This window comes from Gallinula chloropus (genome assembly GCF_964237585.1).
Source record: "Gallinula chloropus genome assembly, chromosome: 7".
NCBI classification, from domain to species: Eukaryota; Metazoa; Chordata; class Aves; order Gruiformes; family Rallidae; genus Gallinula; species Gallinula chloropus.
Genome location: NC_140092.1, coordinates 3,844,602 through 3,867,030, shown reverse-complemented (window position 1 = coordinate 3,867,030; position 22,429 = coordinate 3,844,602). Strand labels below are relative to the sequence as shown.

Here is a 22,429-nt window from a genome sequence, read left to right as displayed (position 1 = left end):
AAACGCGCTGCCCATCGTTCTTCCTCTCTGAAACGCGGAACCGTAACCGAGTCCTTGTCACCAGCGCCTGTTTTCTTCTTATTTTTATTTTTTCCCTTAAGATATTTGGGGTTCCCCGAGGGCTGGGGGAAAGGTCTGGTGCCTGCCGAGGCTCTGACGAGGTTTGTGCCTCTCTGTGCCTGTGTGTGCCCGCAGAAAATCCCGCTACCCGGGAAGAATGGTGAAACTGGGGAATAATTTCAGCGAGAAGAGCACAAAGCAGCCCCTTTTGGAGGATGGGTTTGACACCATCCCCCTGATCACACCCCTGGATGTCAATCAGCTCCAGTTCCCGCCTCCGGATAAGGTACAGTAGGCTTCAGTTTCCACCCCGGAGAATCACACCCAAATCTCAGGCAAACAACAAAAGAATAGGAGATGTGTAACGAGCAGCTTAGAAATACCAAGAAATACCGGGGTTTTAAGGCATGCTAGTTCCCCTTAGGGGGGGAAAACCTAACGGTTAAGCTAAAGAAAATCCTGTAGCAGTAATTTGCATTAAAAAAGCAGTGAGAAATATTAGGGGTAAGCGTATCTAGATTTCAGTGCTCCTGTATGAAATATGTGCACGCTAAGATGTGGGTTCCTCTGTGCTATGTTGTCACAGCCCTTCCTATGCTGTATCTATCTCTTTTTTTTTTAATCTGGAAGGTACTGTGTATTCTCTGTCAATGACGTGAATTTTCTCCGTCCAGAAAAAGCCACCCTAATGGGATAAAGCACTGCTTTATGTCTCTGCGAGATGTACGTGGGCAGACCGGCCACAGAAGGAGCGAACTTTCATCTTCCTTTTGTGCCTCAGTAATAAATTAGTGCTGTCTTCAGACAGGCTAAGGAGGAGGGCAGGCCATTGAGTTTTCTCCTTGGGAACTTATTTGTTTCAAAGCTCTCCAAATACGTGATTCAGGTGCTCCTTAGCTGGAAGAGAGCAGCCTGGCACACTGCTCACAGGCTGGAATGGAAATGTGCATGCTGAATTCCTCATTACATGGCTTGATTACTAAGGAGTTAATTTTAAAGGTTTAGGAAGGTGATGTGATGTGGTAGCCTGTAAATATGTTTTATTCTCCTCACAATGAAGAATTCTTCTAAGTGTTCCTACAGGCATGCAATAGTAGGGTACTTTTTCAGGTATTCAGTTTTTCAATATCCTGGTGTAGTAGGATAGTTACTCACACATTTCTCAAACAGGCAGCTGGCAAAAAAGCTTTGTGGTCTTTGAGAAATACAAAATTTAACTGGGAAATGATCAGTAATATTTTCATGCTGGTTTTGTGGGGTTTTTTTTTTGACACAAGCTCAATTCTGCTTCTAGATAAACTGGTAGCTGTATGTTCCTCAGAGCTCAAAAAAATTCACATAGTCTTACCTCAGGGTAGAGAATTTTAGCTTGAGTAGATTTTGCTTCAGTAGAGTGTTGCTTGTAGGCAATAGAAATAAATTTGTGACCTCCATTTTAATTGCTACCAACATCATTCTGTGTTGTGCATGGTGACCAGTTGGCAGGCATAAATGCAATAAGCCATAACAGCTGTTAGAGTGCCTGAGGGTCCTTTTCCTGCCCTGGGTTACATGGGTGTAAATCTTGTAACTGAGGACAAAATTGCACCCTAAGGCTTTAAAACAAGTGAAGTCTTACAGCGCCTGATATGCCTGCCAACTGGTGACTGGATATAACCCATTCCCAAGGACCAGGGTCCAAAGGAATTTGTTGTGTTACTGTACTGCTGAGCACAAGCCTGAGCTGGGGACCTGTGTGGCCATAGGTTTAACAGGAGCTGAGCCTCTGTACTGAACTCAGGAGGTTCTGTGCAGCCTGACTGCTCCTAGTAGAATGGGGCAGAACTCCTCCCACCTTCACAATGGTTGCCTTCCACGAAAGCAAACGTGCAACCAGGCTAAATGCTGAGATAAAGGAATATTTGACTGCCCTCTCTACTTCTCCCACTGTTGGCAGGTTAGCTTTCCTTTCCTTTTGCAGACATATGGGGGAAAAGAAAAGGATGTATTTATTGGTCTTGCTGGTTTTCTTCTTTTACTGTCAGTCCTGTCAGTGCACCTTCACTGATGGCTGCAGGCTCCAAGGCAGTAGTAGAGCAACTGATACCAAAAAAAAAAGTGTTAAACCAAGATTGACACATAGATCAAATTCTGCAGTATGAAGACACTCATGTATAATGAATAGGAGTACATGCTTCATATATCTATGCTTATTGTTCACTTACAAGGCTCGAGGATGGCAGTGGAGCAGAACTTCTTGAACAGTAGCAACTACAGTGTTAAGGATGTGATGGTTTTGACAGGTTCTAAATTAAAGGGATGAACTGATTTAAATTCATATTAGGTATGTTAAACAAAAGAAGGCGTTACATAACCAAGCAGATAGAACTGTACGTTCAGTGTCAGCTGAATGTGATTTGAGTTGCATGAGATTATGCAACATAAAAGGGGGGAGGAATGGAAGTAAAATGTTAAAAAGCATTAAAAAAAATCTTAAGACAGTTTAACTTCCATGGTGATGTCGAGCAGTTGTAAAGTTAACCAGTTAATAATAATTATCTTGTTAATTACAGCTGAAAATAGGTAAGGTAGTTTCTAAACCCATGTCCTTTGCATATATATTTATAATGCTGTGAAAGTGTCTAATAAGCTTTGTGGTACTGAGTCTAGGTGCAGTTATGTGTTCTATGTACCATTTCAGGGGAGTGAGGAGAGGGGAAGCCAGAGCTTTCATTTCAGTGCCTGGCTACCTCTAAGTGTCACAGCCTTAATTTCAGAGTAATGTAGTTGCTGTTGATATCACGAGCTGCTCTAAAGATAGAATCTGGCTCAAAAAAAAATCTTAAGAGTCTAGGTATTTGTTCTTTGGAACAACAGAGACAATTGGGGAAAACTTAATAGTGCTGTCAGTGCAATAAACTTTACCCTGTCTTGAGACTGATGCTTTGAAAAATATCTGGAAAAAATTGTAGAAGACAAAAATGAGGCAAATAGGTTAGGTATGTGAAAATTTTATATGTTTAGCATGCCTAGGAGAGCACTAGAGAGATGACTGACGTAATGAATATTTTAGGAATAAAGGTAAGGTGCTAAATTGTGTAGCTTAAGGCTGTAATAGCTTATAGCAAGGAATAAGCTGAACTTAAAGAGCCTTGGGTTTGAATAAGTGTCATTAATGCAAGGGTTTGTGTGCACCTTGCTGCTTGCAGCTGGTAATTTAAAAGTTAGATGTTAAAAATAGGTGTGCAAAGAGCTGCAGTCTAGCACGTAGTGAATAGCAATTAGATGGGTCATTTCACTACTTTTAAGCTCAAAATCTTACCATCAAAGAACATGGCTACTGGTGGCATCATCATCTGCCAGATTTCTATGGGTTCTTTTTAGTGATCTCCTTATCCTATTGGTCTCCAGTTTGAAATCCCATTGCTGGGATCTTGTGAAGCAAGTGGAGGTGTCTGTTTTCAGACTGTACAAAGTGGGGCTCCTGGTTTTCAGCTAGGGTGGGGTTAATTTTCAGAACAAGCAGGGAGGGGACGTGGCCTTGATAGGTGACCCAAACTGCCCAAAGGAGTGTTCCATACCATATGATGTCATGCTCAGCATGAAAGGGGGCTATCTGGGGACAGGCAGCGTGGCTCCAGGATGATGTGAGCATGTGGTTGTTGGCTTGGGTCATCGAATGAGAAATTGCATTGTGTATCATGTGCTTTGTGTGTTAACCAGGCCAGTGGGAATCTTCATGATTTGAATATGAACTAAGCAGATGCTTGCTTGGTATAGCAGCACAGTACCACCATGGCTGAAAAAATGAGCATTTGTGAACTGTTTCACAACAAGTCTTCCTGCAGGTCCATTGAAAACAACTGTGAGTGACAGTTTTGTTCTTGATTGTCAGGAAAAAACCTCAGAATTTACAGCTTCCAAAGAAGAATTACAAAGCAGGGGGGGAAAAATTACTGTGCTAGATGAGCTTGTAAGCAGGTGTAAATTGTTAATGAGTAAATTAAGATTTCTCTGGTTAGTTTCAGCTGACAGCTTATTTATTCTTTTTGAAAGGTGGTGGTCAAAACGAAAACAGAATATGAACCTGATCGCAAGAAGGGAAAGTTCCGAACTCCTAAAATAGCTGAATTCACAATCAGCATCACTGAAGGGGTGTCAGAAAGGTTTAAGGTAAGCAGTGCTGTCTGAACATCTTAATTGACTTGCTTGTGTTCACAGAAGTGCTTCAAATCAGTTGCTGATTGTAGTCAAAACTGGCTGTAACTGACAGAGTGGCTGCTGTGGGAACAGCTGGGCATGAGGAAAATAAGTGTTATAATAGTTCAGTATTTAGCAATTAGAAGCAAGAGCAAGTCTTGCAAATCTTGGCAGATGAATTCAGAAGGTGCTGCTGTCTGTGTGTGGGTTTCAGACTGTGGGTGACCAGGGTGTCAGAGGGCTGCATGCAAGTGGCTCTCCTGGCACGGCTGAAGCTCCTGTTTGCGTTGAAGGACAAGAACCACAAGGGTATTTGTTTTCTTCTTGGCTTCTTGTTTTCCACTGTGGCCAAACCATTCTCTTAAAAGCACTGTCATAGCCCATTATGAGTTTTTTTGTAGTTAAATGTATGACTTGGCAGCTCAGGCATGTACACCAGAGTTCTTTGGTATCAGTTTTCCTGGTCCAACTGTACCTTACAGCTTGGTGACGACTGTTACTGGCAGATGGCAGTTCAGCAGCAACCTGACTCAGATTTACTCCTTAGTGTCCACACCCCTATTACTCCCTTCAGTAGGCCCAGAGGAAAGCTGAGAGCTTAACCAGTGCAAGGATGGAATTGCTTTCCCCCTTCACACTGGAGGGTAGGTTTTCTTGCTCTCTGTAGGTAGAGCAAAGCAGGAAAGTTGGAGCTTCAGCTCACGCTTTCCTACTGAGCCTCTTAACAAAGGAAGACTGGAGCTTTTCAGTGCTGTTCTTTGGGCATCTTACCTAAGAATGCCAAAGTGTTTTCAAACAGTAGGCAACCACACTGTTCAGTGCACAGCTACAGATACGTTTGAAAAGCTTAATGTTTGCTATGAGGGGAAAAAACAGAGTTTCAGTAAAGATGTGGATTCTCTCTGTGTTGCACGTTTCTGACCTCCCTTTGCATGATAGGAGTTTTGGGGTGCACCCAAAGATTCTAACTCTGTTCTGCCTGACCAGTGGTTCTAAAAACTGCCCAGGCCCAAGCCTCCCTTCAGAAGTGTATGTACAGCTCTCTGTGGAGTTGGAGCATGCTGAACAAACCAAGTGAAGGCTCAAGGAGGGGTTACACACTTTAGGCCTCACTTGCAAAGGAACATTGCAGGGTGTTGCCAGGACAAATGCTTTAAGTGCAGGTCATACAGTGGAGTCTTTGGACACACAGTGAACGATGTAGGTTCCCAGTAAGCTGTGGGGAGAACCACCCCAAATAGCTAATAAGAGATGTGGGGTCCGGCAAGGACCTCAGGAGGACTAAGGAGGTAGGAAACCTAGTTCCAGTTTTTCTGTTCCCTGATTTGGAGCAAGGACATCCCATCCCTCAGGGAAGATGCTACATTGAGACGTACGTTCTCTCGTTCTCTTCCTGGCACCATAGTACCAGTCCTTGAGAATAATCCCCTTCCTCCTGGGTGAGGGTTGTGCATGCTGTATTACCAGGTAAGATGTAGATGGGCAGCTCAGAACAAGAAAGGCTTGCATCTGTGCCTTTTGTGTGTGTCCTGCTCACACTAAGGTGATCTGTAAATGCTTACTATGTCATAAAAGAGAAAGGGGAGAGAGTGTTTAGTTTGAGTACCCTGCTAGGACTTCAGTTCCAAGCAACCAAGCAGAACCTATACCTGGTGAATTGCACTTATGCACTAGCTGTAGGGACTAAGGGATTTCATTGCTTGAAGGTTAAATTGTTGGCAAGGGAAGGCTTTTGATGTCTTGGTCACATCTAAATGTTTTGCACATCCCCTTGTAGATCTGGGTTCTTTCTGTCTTTGTTAGGAGAGTGGAGCAAAGGAGACCTTGCTGAACAGCAAATAAATAGTGTGTCGTGCTGTCAGGTGGTCTTTCCTAATTTGTACAGCTGAACAGTTAGGAGCCATTTCTTGCACTGCATTTTTATGTACCTTTGTATGGCATACTTAAATATCTTTTAGATACTACTTTATGATGATCACTCTGGGATTAATCTCATACTACAGGGTTGCTAGGTTTTGCTGCTAGGTAACTACTGCATCACAGAGAGGCTTCAGTAAGATAGGGTGTCTTTTGGGAATTGCAGGGTGATTCACACTGGCTGTAAGTCTCAGCTTCTGAAGAAGAGTGTGGGGGTTGATCAATTAGGAAAATTGTGGTTCAGTTAATTGAAAACAATAGTTCCATGCAGAACACTCAGGTCCTAAAAATGTCCCTTAATCTCTATATAACAGTTTTGGAATTGAATTATGCTGCTTGCAACATTTTAAAGAGAACTGACTGGTTCTCCAGCAGGGATGATTGTCATATTCACCACTCCCAGTAGTAAATATTACATGAATAATTGATGAAATTTCATAAATATGTAGATGAAAAGTACTGATTGTGTGAGGTTTTTCTCCTGGGTCTTTATTAATTGTGAACCATCATGTTAACTGCTACTGTTGATTCTGGGAGAGCAAAAAGATATTTGTTTGAAAATTAAATATTTGCTATAATTATGAAATGCATTATTTAACTGGTGGGGTATTGACTTTGGCTTGTGTTCATGTTAAAAGCTTCAGTGTTCCTGAAAAAAAGCTTCAGATGCCATTTTAATGACTTTAGTGTTGTACATCACGGATGCATAAGCTTGCCACAGGACACAGCCCAAAAGTGCTAAAAATAAAAAAATCAGTCATATTTACAAATAATTCACATGTGTATTCTAAGATGTACTTCTTAAATAAGGACAAAGCAGATTGCATTTTGGGGAATTCAGCAGTGCAGATCATCTAAAGCTGTTCTTGAGAAATTATACATCATAACAAATGAAGCAGCTCCAGCATGTGCATATGTCATGTAGATCATTTGGTGAATAAGAAATTATAAATAGTGTTTTCTGCATTCAGTCCACATTACCACAGTTATTACAACAGAGCTGGGAGTGTTTACAAAGAAAACTGCAAGTATAATTTTCCTGTATGAAGCTACATTCTGAATTCAAATCAGAGTCTGTCAGGCAAATGTGAAGCCTTCCTGACTCTGAGAACCCCGTGATGGTAGTTTGGTTTCATGGCACTAACCACACCAAGGAAGATGTGGGTTTTTTCCCTGAAGATTATTTTTCATGGAGGAGGAGGAGCCTTGCTTTGGTGCTCTGGATGGTGTGGGCTGATGTGGGGAGTTTGTCCTTCGTATCTGGAAAGCGACTTTGAACGAGGCAGATTTTTCTCTCCTCTAAATTGTTTGCCATACAGAATAACACAGCGAGGCTGGAAATGTCATTTCAAAGGAGTATTATGAATTGAGACATAGGAGGAAGCCACTGCAGGAACAAAATGATGGTATCAGTTACCCAAGGTCAAACCTTTGCCTCCCCCCATTGACAGAGCTGAGTGTTTACCAACTCCGGATGAATTCTGTAGTGGGGTGTCTGCTCTGGCACCCACTGAATGGGGCTGCAGCTGGCAGATGTTCACCAACACACCAAATTATGCTTCATCAGAGCATAAGACTTTTTTTCTGTCTTGGGGAAACCTGAATAGAGAATGTTCAGAAGTGTTTTGAAAGCAAACACGTTTCCCAATAAATTTCAAGCCCTTAAACAAGCCCAGGCTGTGGTATGTCTCCAACCATTCCATCCACAGGCAGTTCCATTGTTCAGACTTTATCCTTGACATCTCTACATACATCTAAGTGCAGAGCCAAAGCCTCAAGCTTATTTCTGTGGTAAGACCATATGGTGCAAGCCATGTACTATCAAGCAGCAAGCAGTTGTTGAAATGTCTGCATGAGGTTATGGAAGAGGAATCAAGGCTTCCTTTCAGAACCAGTTCTCTTGTTTTTACCTGGTCATTTTAAGACTGAAGAAATGTATGGAACATAAATCTCAGTATTTCAACTTTTGATCTGTCTTAAAGAGGCATCCTTTAAAGCATATTTCTGCCTCAAGACTTTTTTACCTGCTCTTGGTAATACCAGTGGTGCTTATTGCTGCAAAAATAATTGGAGACAAGGAAAATACTTCTCTCTTCGTTTCTGTGATTACTCTGTGTGTTGAGTAGCTCTTTGCTCCCACTTAAAAACTCTGTTAGGTGCATGAGATGTCTGCTGATTCCTGTACAGGATATAGCTGATAGTTAAGTGTAACTACTCACAGGATTCAAGTCGCTCTAAAGTATAAGCATTTGGCAGGCTTTGAATTTTTCTGTTACTATTTCTAGCAAGAAAAATAAGGGACATTCTTCTTTCAATCTAACTGCTATTTTAAAACAATGATGTAAGTGCAGGCACTGCACAACAGCTGTCAATTTTCTGTTTGTTTTTTTTTTAAATGTTTAATAATTCTCTGATATGACACTGAGAATCCTCCTGCTAATGTCTTGGCTGAATGGAATTCAGAGCTGGAAGATGTGAGTGAAGTGGATGCCTAGCAGGCAGCTCCCCTGCTCTAAGGCAGATGTCTATTGCCACTGTATCCATTAGGAATCCTTTGTTGTTGCCACTGTTTGGTGACACAGAACATGTGTGGGGTCTCTGCAGATCTAACATTCACACAGCCTTTCCTGGTTTCCTCTTCTGTAGTAACCTTGTCCTCCAGGCTTCAGTGGTATCTTCTGGGTTTGTAAGGGAAGGTAATAAGGTTCTTGGCTCAGGGCTACAGGGTTTCTTCAGCTGATTCCTCAGATCTCTGTAGTTAAGAAACTAATACATGGTGCTGTGTGGTGGAAGCTGAGGGGAACACTGTCATGAATGGCTGTGTTAATCCACAGTGCTAGACTCTCAAGGCCACTGCCTTATTAACCTGTTTTTGTCTAACTCTGTCTCCCTCCGGCTTCATTAGCTGACTCCCTTGCAGGCTGGTTCTGTTGTCTTGCACTGTCACTGTTAATCAGTACTGGGTCTGTAGCTTCTTTTCAGTTACTGTCCTTTGTGAACCTATCTGCTATTCTTGCTGCTGCTCCAGGTCATCCCCAGGTAAGCCTTTTACAACTCCAAGCCAGTTCTCTCTCCCTCTTTGTCACCACTCCTTGCAAAGGACAGTCTTTGATGTCTCTTGCCTTTCCTGTACAGTTTACCCCAAAACTGTATCATCCTGTTTGAGCACCAAGGTTTGATGAGAACATTCTGGTGAAGTTCAATAGCTAAGATACCAGTCATATAGCTGAACATGACATGGGACTGTGCTGAAATGAGGCACACAGCTCTGGTTGTGTTTTGAGTCGGGTCATCTTGTGTGTGTACCTAAGTTTCCACAGCCAAGTTGTACTGGGAAATATGGATTGCTCTGGAAATGAACACGACTCTGATGTTGCATGTGTAGATGTGAATAGTCTTTCTTTTCTTTCGTGTTGGGCCCTGGGTGAACCTGATGAGGTTCAACACTGCAAAGTGTCAGGTCTTGCACTTGAGACAGAAGAATCCCAGACATAGATACAGACTGGGAAAAGAGCTCCTGGAGAGCAGCCCTGCTGGGAAGGACCTGGGGGTTCTGGTGGATGAGAAACTTAACATGAGCCAGCTGTGTGCTCTGGCAGCTCGTAGGGCCAATGGTATCCTGAGCTCCATCAGCAGAGGGGTGGCAGCAGGGACAGGGAGGAGATTGTCCCTCTCTGCTCTGCCCTCGTGAGGCCCCATCTGGAGTCCTGTGTCCAGAGCTGGGGCCCCAATACAAGAAAGATGTGTAACTGTTGGAGAGGGTTCAGAGGAGCCACAAAGATGATGAGAGGGCTGGAGCAGCTCCCCTATGGAGAGAGGCTGAGGGAGCTGGGCTGGTTCAGCCTGGAGAAGAGAAGGCTGTGGGGGGACCTCATGGCAGCCTTCCAGTCCCTGAAGGGAACATACAAACAGGAGGGGAATCAGCTTTTTAAAAGGGTAGAGAATGGCAGGACAAGGGGGAATGGATTAAAACTAAAGGAAGGAAAGTTTAAATTGGCTATTAGGGGGAAGTTTTTCACAGAAAGAGTGGTGAGGGGCTGGAACAGGCTGCCCAGAGAGAGGTGGTGGATGCCCCATCCCTGGGGCTGTTCAAGGCCAGGTTGGATGGGGCCCTGGGCAACCTTGTGTAGCTCCAGGCCTGGAGGTTGGTGTCCCTGCCTGTGGCAGGGGGTTGGAGCTCTGTGATCCTTGGGGTCCCTCCCAACCCAGACCATTCTGTGATTCTATGTTGCAGCTGTATATTGTTCCATGCAAACTTGTAGGGACAGGCCCAGGTAACAGCAAAGAACAGTATCATTTTGGAAAAGCAGGAATGTTAGGGGAAGCAGAGAACTGATGTCAGGGCTCTCAACACATGGGTAGAGGCTTTGTGCAGCTGGAGATGCAGGATTTCAGTGGAGAGAGGTGAAATGGAGGTCAGGGCCATTTGCAGGGAAGTCAATGTGATGTTTTACGAATTCCAGTCTGTGGGATGTAGCCAGACACAATCTATTGTAATTGCAGTCTGCCTGCCTAAAATTCTCCTGTAGTTTAAATTGGATAGCAATAATCTTAATTTCCTGCCCTAAATGGTTGTGCAGAGATGCAGTATTTCATCCCAGAGGGCTTTGCATTTCACTGGTGAGCAAAGCATAAATTGGCTGTAAATCACTTCATGTGCTTTTACATGCTTTGCAGAGCAAAGGTGCTCTTTTTGTTTGGTGCTAGCACCAAGCCTGTGCCTAGCCCTTTCCAGGCAGATCAGAAATGAAAGTTGTGTTCCCAAGAGGCTGCAATTGAAACAGATAATGCCTAGATGTAGAGCAGAGATGAGATGTGGCCAAGTGGCAGCGATTGAGCGGTGAAAATTACTGCATGTCTTGTTAGTTCCACTTTAGTTCCACTCCTTGTAATAACAGGGATGCTCTTAGGTGGGTTTGTGTGCTGGAAAGTTCATGAGAGAAGGAGCAGCATGAAGGAAGGTGATGCAAAGCAGCACAGGACGAGTGGTTTCAGGCACGATGAGAAAGGTGGAGGCAAAGATACAGGAAAAAACCAGTTGGCACCCAGGCTTTAGTGGGACAGTGGGATACAGGCAAAATGGAAGGAGATAGAGCTGAGAGGAGCAGACTTGTGCATGCCTGGAGACATGGCTTGTAATTTGAAAGGGACAGGAGCCAGGAAGGGTGTGAAGAGAAGGTGGCACAGTTGGTGCAATTGATTGATTTTGCTGTAATATTCTGGCTTGATTAAAAAAAGGAGCACAATGAATGTCAGGGAAGTGAGGAAGGAGGAGCCTGTGGTAGCCAGGCAGAGGAGATGCAGCTTGCAGTGTTCTGCTGCTTTAGCAAAGTAGGATGGACTGATGGGGAAGATGTAGCAGATCTTGATGGTAAGGCTTTGTCAGGAGCTGTTTACATGTTGGTGTAGTTGTCAGATCTGGTGAGTTTCATTTGTTTGGCTAAATGCTTACAGAGTCTGAAGACAGGTTTTCTTGCTGTGGGTACACTTAGTTCATTAGTCATCTCTCATTTTGATTACTGTAATGGCTTCTGGCTAGACACTGTCCTTCTTCTGCTCTTCACTTACAATCTAATCAAAAATCTGCCACATGCATAATATCTTGTCATCTTTTCTGTTCACTTAAGTTTTGCTGCCAGGTCCCCATAAAACCAACTTTAAAAGACTCTCTCAAGATGGAAACAAAACCACTCTGAGTTTCTAGTTAAACTTTAGTTTGCAGTGAGTGTGGAAAGTTGCTGTGGAAGCAAGCAGTGAAATGATGGCTTTACTGGTAGTGGCTGTGGTCTAAAGAGCAGTTTGCTACCTTCTCCCTTCCCATGCTTTTATTTCTGCAAGACATCTGGGAAGAAAAGGGCTCAGAAGGTGAGACAGGGAAGTAGGGTCACTGTGTTACTGCTGGGGTAGAGGAGCTGGCAGCCTTGGGTTCAGCAGTGAACCTGGGGTTCTGACCGTTGTGGGCCATCAGTGATGGGTTACTGTGAGAGTGGAGGAGAATGGCTATGGGAAGGAGGAGAGGGATTTTCAGGTTGTGAGAGAGAAGTGGGTGGAATTAACAGGTGATTGTGATCACCGTGGAACCCAGTGATGGGTTTCTCTCCCTCTGTGTCATTCCCATGTGCAGCTGTCCTTTGCTGAGAGAAGTTACTCACATCCTGAAGGGTGGTAAGAGAAGGGAGCTTCTCATCTACACCAGGAAGGAGACAAGAGCTTACTTGATTAGGGACTTGCAAATGGAGTGTGATTGCAAATTATTGGAGATAATGAGAGTAGAAATTTACATCTTAATACCAAAATTAATAACATTAGGAAATACTGTAAGTGAGAGAGAGAGGGAGAGGAAGAATCTGTGAGAACTGCAAGACAGGAGCCCTGAGAGCTCTTCCTCATGGCTCTTCCTCATGCGTGGCAGCAGCAGCAGAACATGACTTGTGTGTGCAGTGAGAGCTCAGAGCTCCCTGTAGGTCTGAAATGGGTAAATGCTCTGTGTCTCAGCAGGTCAGCCCTGAGGTCGTGGCTCTGCAGCTTGCCAGGCTCCAGCAATCCACACAACACTGGGCTTTTCACCTCTTTAGAACCAGCTTCAGAGCCTTGGAGAGAGCGATCCTGCAGTGGCTGGAAGTACAGGTCTTCTGTTGCCTGATACTTGGTCTCACCTGCAAAATAGCTTGTTGGCTTTACAGTGTATTCCTGAGGCAACATCCCTGTATATTGACACACAATATATTCCTGCATGTCAAAATGCTTAGGGGTGGGAATAATGTTACAATTCTCCTATTCCCTGCTAGTGGGAGGGCCAGGGAGGATGGTTCAAATGCTTTGAAATTTAAGCCTGTTTTCCAAAGCATTTGAGGCTGTTCACTCCTGTCTGCAGAGGAGGCAAATGTGAGCTGAATCGATCTGTTCTCTTATCAGCTGTTCTGCTTGGTGTCTGTGTCACAGGCCTGTGCTCCTGGAGGGAACAGCCTTTCTCAAAGGCTGGGTGGAATTTGTCATGCAGGGCACAGGAAGCCTCAGGAATGATCCCACCTGGGTGTTATCCTTTCAATCCCCACTCTGTAGTCTCTCTTGTCCCTTCTCTGAGGGAAGGTGCAGTGATCATCAGAGCAGGAGGAATGGTAGAGCACACACTTGGAGTCAGTGGGAACTGAATGGCCCAAAACCTGCCCCAGGCCATGTGCATGTTGTAGAGCTGCTGGGCTGGGAGAGGAGTGCTCCCTCCTGTCTGGTTCCTCATCTTCCCCTGCTGCCCAGCAGCAGCCAGAGCTCCACAGGGGAAGGTGGCCTGGCAGGCAGGCAGGGCTGTGCACCCAGGTGTGGTTTGGGCTCATTTGGCAGTGAGTGGGACTTGGGAGATACCAGCAAGGTGTTAGGGAAGTGGGGCAAGGAGCCCCAAGGGGGAATGGTAAGTTTAGGGTAGAAAGGTCCCTAGAGGCTGGAGTGCCAGGAGAATTGGTGTGTGTGGGGGTGAGAATAGAGACTAAGGCTGGTTCCAGTTGCAGCAGGGGGAAAGAAAACACTGGAAGGTGGGATGCAAGGTTTGGGTTAAACCAGAAGGTGAAGGACCATGTATGTGTGTGTGTGGGTGGGATAGGTGAGGAAATAGAGGAAGGGGCTCTAAACAACTGCAGAAGAAAAGGGGAGAGGCCTGATTAAAATGAGCAGGGGGATGTATGTTGCTTGTTACTAATCTGGGACACAGAGAGTGACCAGAAAGGAGAAGGTGCTTTATCTCTTGGGTGTCTTGCTGAGACACAGGACATGTGAGCAGAAAATGTGAGGTTGGCAAGACAGCATGATCTATCCATGTTAACCTTTGTGTATGCAAATGAGTAATAAACTTGGGGAAAGGCTAATTGGATTTGAAAATTGATGTCAGTGTGAGTTTTTTGGAGGGTGATTAAGAACATGATTATGGGGTTTTTTTTGTAACCCAGTGATGGTTTGAGGAACTGAAGATGTTGCTGTTAACCAGAAAGGTCTGTTGCTCCACGTCTCATTTTCATTGGCATTGTTACATTAATACCTATATTTCTTCTACTAAATAACTTCCAGATCTGCAGTTCTCCCTACCTCTCCTCTGGCCCTTTCTCTGCTTATTTTCTATCAAAAATCCTTATAAAATCCTTGGCTTCAGCAGCACATGATAATCCCCAACTGTGTTTCAGCCAGGAAATTTAGCACCTACTGTTTTCTGCCCATGGTGAAGTTCTCTTCCTCAGCATGAGAAGTCCCTAAAAGTTCATCTCAGCCCTTCAGTGTGCCAGTCCCACTGCCACACACAGTTTGCAGTGCTGCAAATCCTGTTAGTTTCAGGGTTTATCATAAAAGAGTGTGGTGGGTTGTTTTCCCTGGAGGCAAAGCTACATTTACCTGTTTCCTTGCTTTCTCACATTAGATTATTCTTGTTTGCATAACTGCCCTTGATGCTCTCTTTTTAGGAGGTGTGTATAGCTGGCTTACTTGTCTTCCTTTTTAAATTGAGATCATGTTATACTTTGTTTTAATTAATTAATCATATAGTCTTGTTTGTTTCTGTTTATCACCCTGTCTCACCCAGTGGCACATGCTGGCTTATTTCTAACTTGCACCAAAAGGAAAGCTCAGCTGCTCCTCCCATGTAACCTCCTGGAGCTGCTGGTTTGTCCTTCAGTAGGAGCTGCAGAGTGGCACAGACACGTATCTGGGGCACTCCTGGGTACCCAGTGCAGCTTTTGCTCAGCTCACACCTGCCACCAGCCCAGCTCTGAGTCGGGCAGTTTTGCAGTGTGACTGCTGAGCCAAGCTCTCAGCTGGCAGTGGGTGAGGTGGCTCTGTCTCTCAGCTCACCTAGCAGGCTCACAGTCTCAGAGTTTATTCCTGGGAAAGGTTAGCTGGGGACTGACACTGAGTTCAGGTTAAACCTGAGGCTTTTCCTCCAGGACCAGGGAGGTGAAAAGTCAGTACTTCTGCACACTGTGTGATGAAGTACTGTTTAAACCTCTAAATCAAGGATCATCAAGTAACCAGTCATGCACATGACTGGGTCACTGGCTATACCTTCCTAGCAGGCACAGCAAACTCATCCCAACAAGAGCAGGCAGGTGTTACTTTCTCCATGCCCTACAAGAGTCACCTTTGTATCATCTGGATGGCATCTGTGCTAACTTACTGTCACCTGACTGTGCTTGGACAGGCACAGGGGAAACAGACATGTTTATCAGCTGGCATAAACCAGATTTACATCATCCAAACACTGATGAAGCATCAGACCCAAGCCCCCTTCATGTGTCCTTCTGGCCTCATGTGTGCACTGAAGAGCAGCCCAACAACAAAGCCTGGCAGTGCAGAGGCACTGGGACATGGACCAGATGATCTTCCTCCTTCTGTGGGAAGGGGGAGGTGGAAGCACTTAGGTGCTGCTTCCCTCACCTCCCTCAATAATTAAGCAGCTTTGCTTGGTTTCCCTGTGAAGAGCATTCAGAGCCAGCTCCTGCTGCCTGCACTGACCAGCAGTGTGACAAGCAGTGCAGTGCTAACACCAGCATGTTTTCTTTCTCTCTGCAGGTAACTGTGCTGGTCCTTTTTGCCCTTGCCTTCTTAACATGTGTTGTATTTCTGGTAGTCTACAAGGTTTACAAGTATGATCATACCTGTCCAGAAGGATTCGTTTTCAAGGTAAGTTTGTGCCTGTGTTCTAGACAAATGGGAGAGTCTGTGATGTTCTCTGTGGTGTTTCCTGCATAACCCTGATGAAGCATATGCTGTCTTGCATAGACATTTGTGTTTGTTTCAGAGGTTAGCGTGCTTCCTGCTAATGTTTCCTTCTGTTTCATCTATAATTGAGGCTGTGCTCTTGCACAGTTTTCATAATGTTATTATTTTGCAAATCCTTTAAGCATGGAAAGTGTAGCCAAAGTCCCAGCACAGTGTCCTTCAAACCTACTTCATCTGCAGTCGTTTGGACATAGTTCCTGTCTGTTGGGTCATATGGGTTGTATGTTCATCCAAATTCATGTGTCTTGGAAAGAAGGGAATGATGAAACCTGGAGAAAAAAAACACTAAAACTTTGGAATATGTGTCAAAGGAACAGTAGTGATGCTCTCATTAAGAGTAGCAGAGTTACCTCAGGGTTATTTTTGTAGAATGAACTACTTGTTCTAGAACAGTGACTTCCAAGCCCTACTGCCACAGGCCAAAAGTGAGGCCAAAAAAGGGAAAATACATTTATTAGAAAAAAAAAATACCAAAAAGGAAGCTGGGGCTCACTTCCTTTGTGAGAGGTGGTAGTGCTGGCTCCTCAGCTGTGACCTGGGCTGAAAGTCAGAAAGGTAACACTGATTTCCCTCAGCTGTAAATGTAGCAGGGTTGAACTTGGCTGCAGTTAGGTAAGAAAGGAAGCAGTGATGATGGCTTTCTTCCCTCTAATCTTTAAAGAATATTTAGTCCTATGATGAATCAAGTGGGTACCCAGAGTGATCTTGAAAAGGACTTAAGAAGGAACGGCTGTCTCAGGCATATGATGATCCTGCTCAGGACTTCTGATTGTGTCCCTTCAGGCACATAAATATCTTTCAGGAATGTAGTCCAAAGTCCTAATCAGTGATGCCCTGCTGGATTAACTTAGCTCCAAGCATTCAGGTTTATGTTACTGCTTTCCCTTGATTCAAGGGCAGAAGACTCTGTGGTTAGAGTATTTGGCTGTAACTCAGGAGATCCAGCTTTGGGTGTTCTACAGTTGGGTTTTTGTGTTGCCTCAGACCAGCACTGAAACCCTTCTGTGCTCACAGGGACAACAGGCTGTTTTTCCCCAAGATTTCTCTTGGCTTTGAACAGTTTGGAGTGTGGACTTGTAGGTTCCTGCTGTGCCTGTCTTGATGTGATGCTGATGTGACTGGAATGGCCAGTTACATGCTCCTGACAGAATCTACTCAGTCTGCTGCTTCTGCTTCCTTTCACACCCTGTTGTCCCTTCCTCTGAGTTGCAGCCTTCTGGCTTTTGTCTTTCCCTTCCTGGTGTCACAGGCACTGCAGGGCACAGTTCCTTAGCTGTGCTTCCCTTGTGCTGGGGCCAGAATCCAGTTGGGTTTCTCTCCTTAGGGCCCAGTGTTTGAAACAGAGGTCAGGCAGAGCATCCCCAAGCCCATGGTGTGTTCTAGGGTGCAGCACTATCACTCCCAGGTTTTATGGGTGCTGTTTCCTGGGTGCTTGGTGGCATGATGGCAGGAGGCACAGCAGCTTTGGTTGTGTAATTGGTGTGACAGGATGCTGGCAGGTAGCACAAGGCCTGAAGCTGGCAGAGCTGACAGGAATTCTTACTTGCTGCCTTTGCATCTCTTCCTGTGAGAGTCCACAGTGCACTATGGCATAGCTTGTCCTAAGAGGTGGAGGCTAACACCTTGGGAACAACGACCTTGTGGACTGGCTTTGTGCTTTAGGTGGATTCATCAACTTTCTCTGGCCTGGATGTCCCCAGGCTTTGGATGCTGATCCCGTTTCCCAGTGAAGGGCAAAGGCTGCCTTAGGAAGCCTGGTACCATGGGAATCTGCATAAAGACTGAGTCCCACTCACTCTTCTCTGCCTTGATGCTCTCCTACATGGAGCAATTCTAGAGGTTTCAGTGTTCCCAGCCTTTCCTGTCCTGTGCATCCAGTGACTGAAGGTGTGCTTAAAAAGGCACTCATCTTCCTTTGTATAGCAGTCTTAAACTGCTCCAGCCTCAATTTTGTGCTTGCTTGAGCTTTGTGGCAGAGCCCTAGTGCTGCTGTTGTGTAGGCTGCTTCTCTGAAGCCCTCTGAGTTTGCTATTGGTGAGACTCACCTGAGTGCACTTGCATCCTGGAGGAATTTCTCCAGGGCCCCATTCAGCACACTGCACCTGCTGCCCTTTAGCTTGTGTTGCCAAGGCACCTGCCTTCTGTCAGGCTGGTGCACAGTGCAGCAACACATTTCCAGGGCACTAAAGGCAACACCATCATCTGTTAAGTGTGGAATTACTGACCCAGCAGAGGTCATGTGTCAGAAGATGCTATTTATAAGTGAATATTGCTGGGGCCTTCATGACAGAGAACAAGAGGAGTCATCTCCATACAGCCACATGGAGACTGGCAACCAGGGCTTTCTCTGGACTAACTAGTTTCTGAAGCAAAAGGGGTGTGAAAGAAGCTAGAGACTGGCAGCTCACTCTGCTTCTCTCACCTGGGAACCATGGAAAGAAAGAATAAGGATGGAGACAAGTGTCCTGCATAAGCTGAAGGTCTTGGGTGTGTGGCAGGATGGGCATCAGCACCAATTTGGGTTGCTCAGTGTGCTGCCTGGCATGGCTTGATTAGGAGTGAAGCAAAGGGGGTTGGCCTTGGGCCCTGCACAAGGAGCAGTGAGTAAGAGGGGAGGGTTTTCTCTTCCTTTCTAGAAGCATGAACTCCCAGGAGTCAGGATGGAAACTGCTGCGTGCTGCTGTAGGCTCTGCTCTCAGATGTTGTGCATGTTTGTGACTACAAAAAATAACATTACTGAGTCATTTTGCCTGTTACAAAGCAAATTGCTTCTAAAAGCAGCACAGGATTCTGTGACATTTTTTAGACTGGCAGTAATCTTGGCTTGTCTTCAGCACTAATAATTATATTTGCTTGAATTTCCTTGGCAGATTTCATTAGATCAATGGATTGTGTTCCTTCCCCCATTTTAAATATTTAGAGTTGTGACTACATCCCATGACTGGGGGAAATAATCACTACAGAGATGTCTGTGCTTTAGTACTTAGGATTTTATCACCTCAGGAGTAGTGTCAGGTACCCCAGATAACGTGTGGATGGTACCTCCAGAAGATGGCACGGGTGCTGTAGGTGAACATGCATCCAAATAGTTCTATCCCAGAGTTGTCCTGGATTATATTAAAAATCCAGGTCTGGATCTTGCAGCTGGCATAATACGATGGTGATGAGCAGGGGGAAACCTCTGTTGCCTCCAACAGTGCTGAATGACATGGGTGCCTGCTCAGGTGGGGTTCAATCCCCTCTGCTTTGCAGTGCTGCTGCCATCAAAACCTGTCTTAGCAGCAGCATCAAACAGCCAAACCCAGCCCAGACCTGCTGCATTCATCAGGGGCCACTGGTTCCTACCTGCAGGCCCTTGTTTGGGCAGGTCTTGCTTTCTTCTTTCCTGCCTTTTTTGATGGGTTTTCACTCTTTGGCATTTTTAGGATCCAAAATTTCTATTAAGCCAAGCCTGTCTGCTGCTGGATCTTCCCCCAGTCATTCTGTGCTTTATGAGTCAAGCCATTTGGAACTGTTGTTACTGGCACTTAGGCCACCTCTTTTTATTTTGGACAGGAGTCAGCTCGAAAGCAAGTGTGGTCACGTTAGTAATTGTGTCCGGTCCTAAAGCCAGTGAGACTTCTGCGTGTGCTGTTGTGCTCAGGAACTTCCACTGTGAAGTTTTGGTGCCTGGTTCCATGAGATCAGTAGCAGCTCAGAGTTGCTGAGCCACAGTACTGTAAATTTTACTCCTCCAGCACTGGGAGCAGGAAGATGAAGCAGCCTCTTTCTTTATAAAACACTCTGAGTAGAAACAATTAAACTTCTTTGTCCTCAAGCTGCAGCTGCTCTATCGCTTGTATTTGAGAGGGTAGATGCAATGGCTCAGATGACTGCCCCAGCACTCTGAGAGCAGCAGGTGAGGCTGCCTGGACTGGCAGATAACAGCACAGGGTGTGCAGAGAGACCTGTGACCTGCAGCAAAACCTGGGGCTCAGGGATAGATGTAAATCACACTTTCCCTCAGTGCACCTCACTGCTCCTGAGGCTGTTCCTGCACCCACCCAGAGGTCGCTGGGTGATGCCTGCTGACTCATGCAGCCACGTGCGCCTTCACCTCAGTTTTTAGGATGGCAGCAAAATTTGGATCCTGCTTTGCATTTAACTCCCTGAATCAGGTATTTCACTTCCAAAAACCTCTGAGCATCTTAACAGCATCTCTGTAGCACACTTACACGTCCATGGAACTAAATAATGCAGCTCCCCCAGCTAAAAATAGCTTTCTGAAAGCCTGCTTGTGGCCACGTCTTCCTCAGTCTGGAGTGAGGTGTTCTCTGTGTGTGTCTGTGTGTGTGTGTGTGTCTGTCTGTGTGTGTGTGTGCACTTGCACACAAGCTCAGCCACCCAGTGCTGGATTCCCTGGGTGTCTCAGCTCCTGGGCTATAAACCAGCTTGTGCCTTGGCACCGACACATCTCTCTCAACATCTGCCCCGCATATTGAAGGGCCTGGTGCTGCTGTGATGCTACAGAACAGAGACATCTGCAATGGTGGATCAAGTAGCTGGAACAAGGTGGGGAGGAAAAGGCAGCAAAATTCAGCTGGAGATGGAGATGGAGTACTTTTAAAATCTATTTTAGGCCAATGTATTTCTTCTATGTTAATTATTCTGGCATTTAAACTCATTCTCCTGGCAAAGGCAGGAGTAGTTTAAAGGGTGCAGGGAAGACCATTTTGAACACAGCAGGACAATGCTGGGCACTGCACCTTGACTCACAGAAAGTGACTGTTGGCTTAGATTAAAAAGGCAGAACCTGCCCTGCTTTCAGGGGGTTGTGGGGCCCTGTCTCTAACCTAAGCCATGGCTTTTTCTTTCAGAACAATCAGTGCATTCCAGCGGGGTTGGAAAACTACTACTCTGAGCAAGACTCCAGCGCTCGAGGGAAGTTCTACACAGTCATAAACCACTACAACCTGGCCAAGCAAACCATCACGCGCTCCGTGTCCCCGTGGATGACGGTACTGTCGGAAGAGAAACTGTCTGAGCAGGAGACCGAAGCGGCTGAGAAGGCAGCTTAGTAGGATGCTCTGATTATTAACACTATGTCATTTGAAGGTAACTAAGGGACTTTAAGGAACTTTTCATTAAATATAATTATGGATAATTTAGAGGTTACTCATGTTTATGGTGCAATTGCTTCTGTTTGCTGATACTGCTTTGCAAAAAAAAAAACAAAAACCAAAAAAAAAAACCACCAACCCCAAAACAAACCCCAACCCAAAACCAAACAAAATCTTGCTGCAGAACATTCATGGGCATAAGCAGGTGCATATCAGCATTGCTTTAGAGCTTTGACACCATTCTCAATGTTAAACAATCTCTGGCATTAGGTGGTCTTGCAATTTATTGGGTACTGACAGATTTCTTCGGGGGATCTTGGACCGTAGATAAACCACGTGTTCTGTTGTCTGAACTGAGACTTTATTTATTTATATATTTTTGTTTTTTACTCCTTTTGCAAACCGAAACACCCCAGCCATAACCAGAGTGATCTCTTGTTTAGCTGAAAGCTGTGTCTAATACTTAGTTTTGGCTCGAGCAAGAATGATAAGTCAGCGTCGATGTCGGGGGCGTAATGTAACGACTTGTATGGAGAAAGAAACTGTCAGGTAGCATTTTTCTTCCGTTTCCTTTACTGTTGTTTATTTGTAAGTGATAATGAAGTTCTCTGCAACAAGGCATGCTCAATGTTTTATTAATTATTGCTGTCAACGGGATTTTACTGCATTTCCACTGTGGCTTTAGCATCTTGGTAAGGATGTGCACTGAAACACAAACTAGATAGACATTATGGAAAACACAGCCAGGTGTAGTGCTGGATGTTGAGGATAGTGTGAAAAATACACAGCTGGGGATGTTCTACGGAGAAGTGACATCTTTTGATCATACTTAAGAGGCAGAAAGCCTGTTCACAGTAGATGTAGTCCACTATGTAACTCATTGGATACAGCTGAGGGAGTCTCTGTCTAAATTTTCTCTTTCTATTACATTAACATTTTCCCTTTTTAGTACTTGGGAAGAGCTTTCAGTTTGCATAGGATTTGCAGTTTGAGACTTATAAACCACACAGCAGCACAAATGACCCTGTAGCTAACACGTTAGCGAAATGAGCTGGCTGGTTGCAGGCTACACATGAAACTCACTGAGGAGTGGGGCTGTTTGTTTATGTGTGGTGTGGGAGGGGAGAGGAACATCACAATTACAAACTTATCTGGTCTTTGTGTGAAACCATGGTTTCAGTTTTAATATAAATCTTAAATACACATTACAAAAGACATTAATTTAACAAAGTAAGTGCGTGAAGCAGCTCCTGTGACTTGAATGGGAGGAGGTGCAGTGGACATGTCAAAAGTTCCCTTTGTGGTGACAGAGGCTGTGCAGAACTGAAGGGGAACCAGCCCCAGGGGCTGTTGTCTCAGGCTCTGCAGAAGAACAAACATGGTCACAGCTCCACTTTTATTTCTTCTCTGGCAGAATT

At 45.0% G+C, this 22,429-nt stretch overlaps 2 protein-coding genes across 3 annotated transcripts in view; one reads left to right on the top strand and one right to left on the bottom strand.

Annotated features, from left to right (window-relative positions):
* Window positions 1-217: 217 nt before the first annotated feature.
* NSG1 (neuronal vesicle trafficking associated 1) lies at window positions 218-20,969 on the top strand (the record flags this gene model as incomplete). 2 transcript variants are annotated; one of them, XM_084266858.1, is made up of 4 exons in its annotated part: window positions 218-346; window positions 4,096-4,212; window positions 15,703-15,813; window positions 20,769-20,969. In XM_084266858.1, the coding sequence occupies 4 exons, from the start codon at window positions 218-220 to the stop codon at window positions 20,967-20,969; spliced, it is 558 nt and encodes a 185-aa protein (XP_084122984.1). The 2 variants fall into 2 exon arrangements, with proteins under 2 accessions (XP_084122984.1, XP_084122985.1); XM_084266859.1 differs by lacking the exon at window positions 4,096-4,212.
* A 1,173-nt stretch (window positions 20,970-22,142) lies between these two features.
* STX18 (syntaxin 18) overlaps window positions 22,143-22,429 on the bottom strand; it is a 58,225-nt gene continuing 57,938 nt past the window's right edge. The window contains exon 12 of the mRNA XM_084266702.1: window positions 22,143-22,373. Within this exon, the coding sequence (XP_084122828.1) occupies window position 22,373 (1 nt within the window). The 3' untranslated portion in view covers window positions 22,143-22,372. The remainder of the gene's footprint in view (window positions 22,374-22,429) is intronic.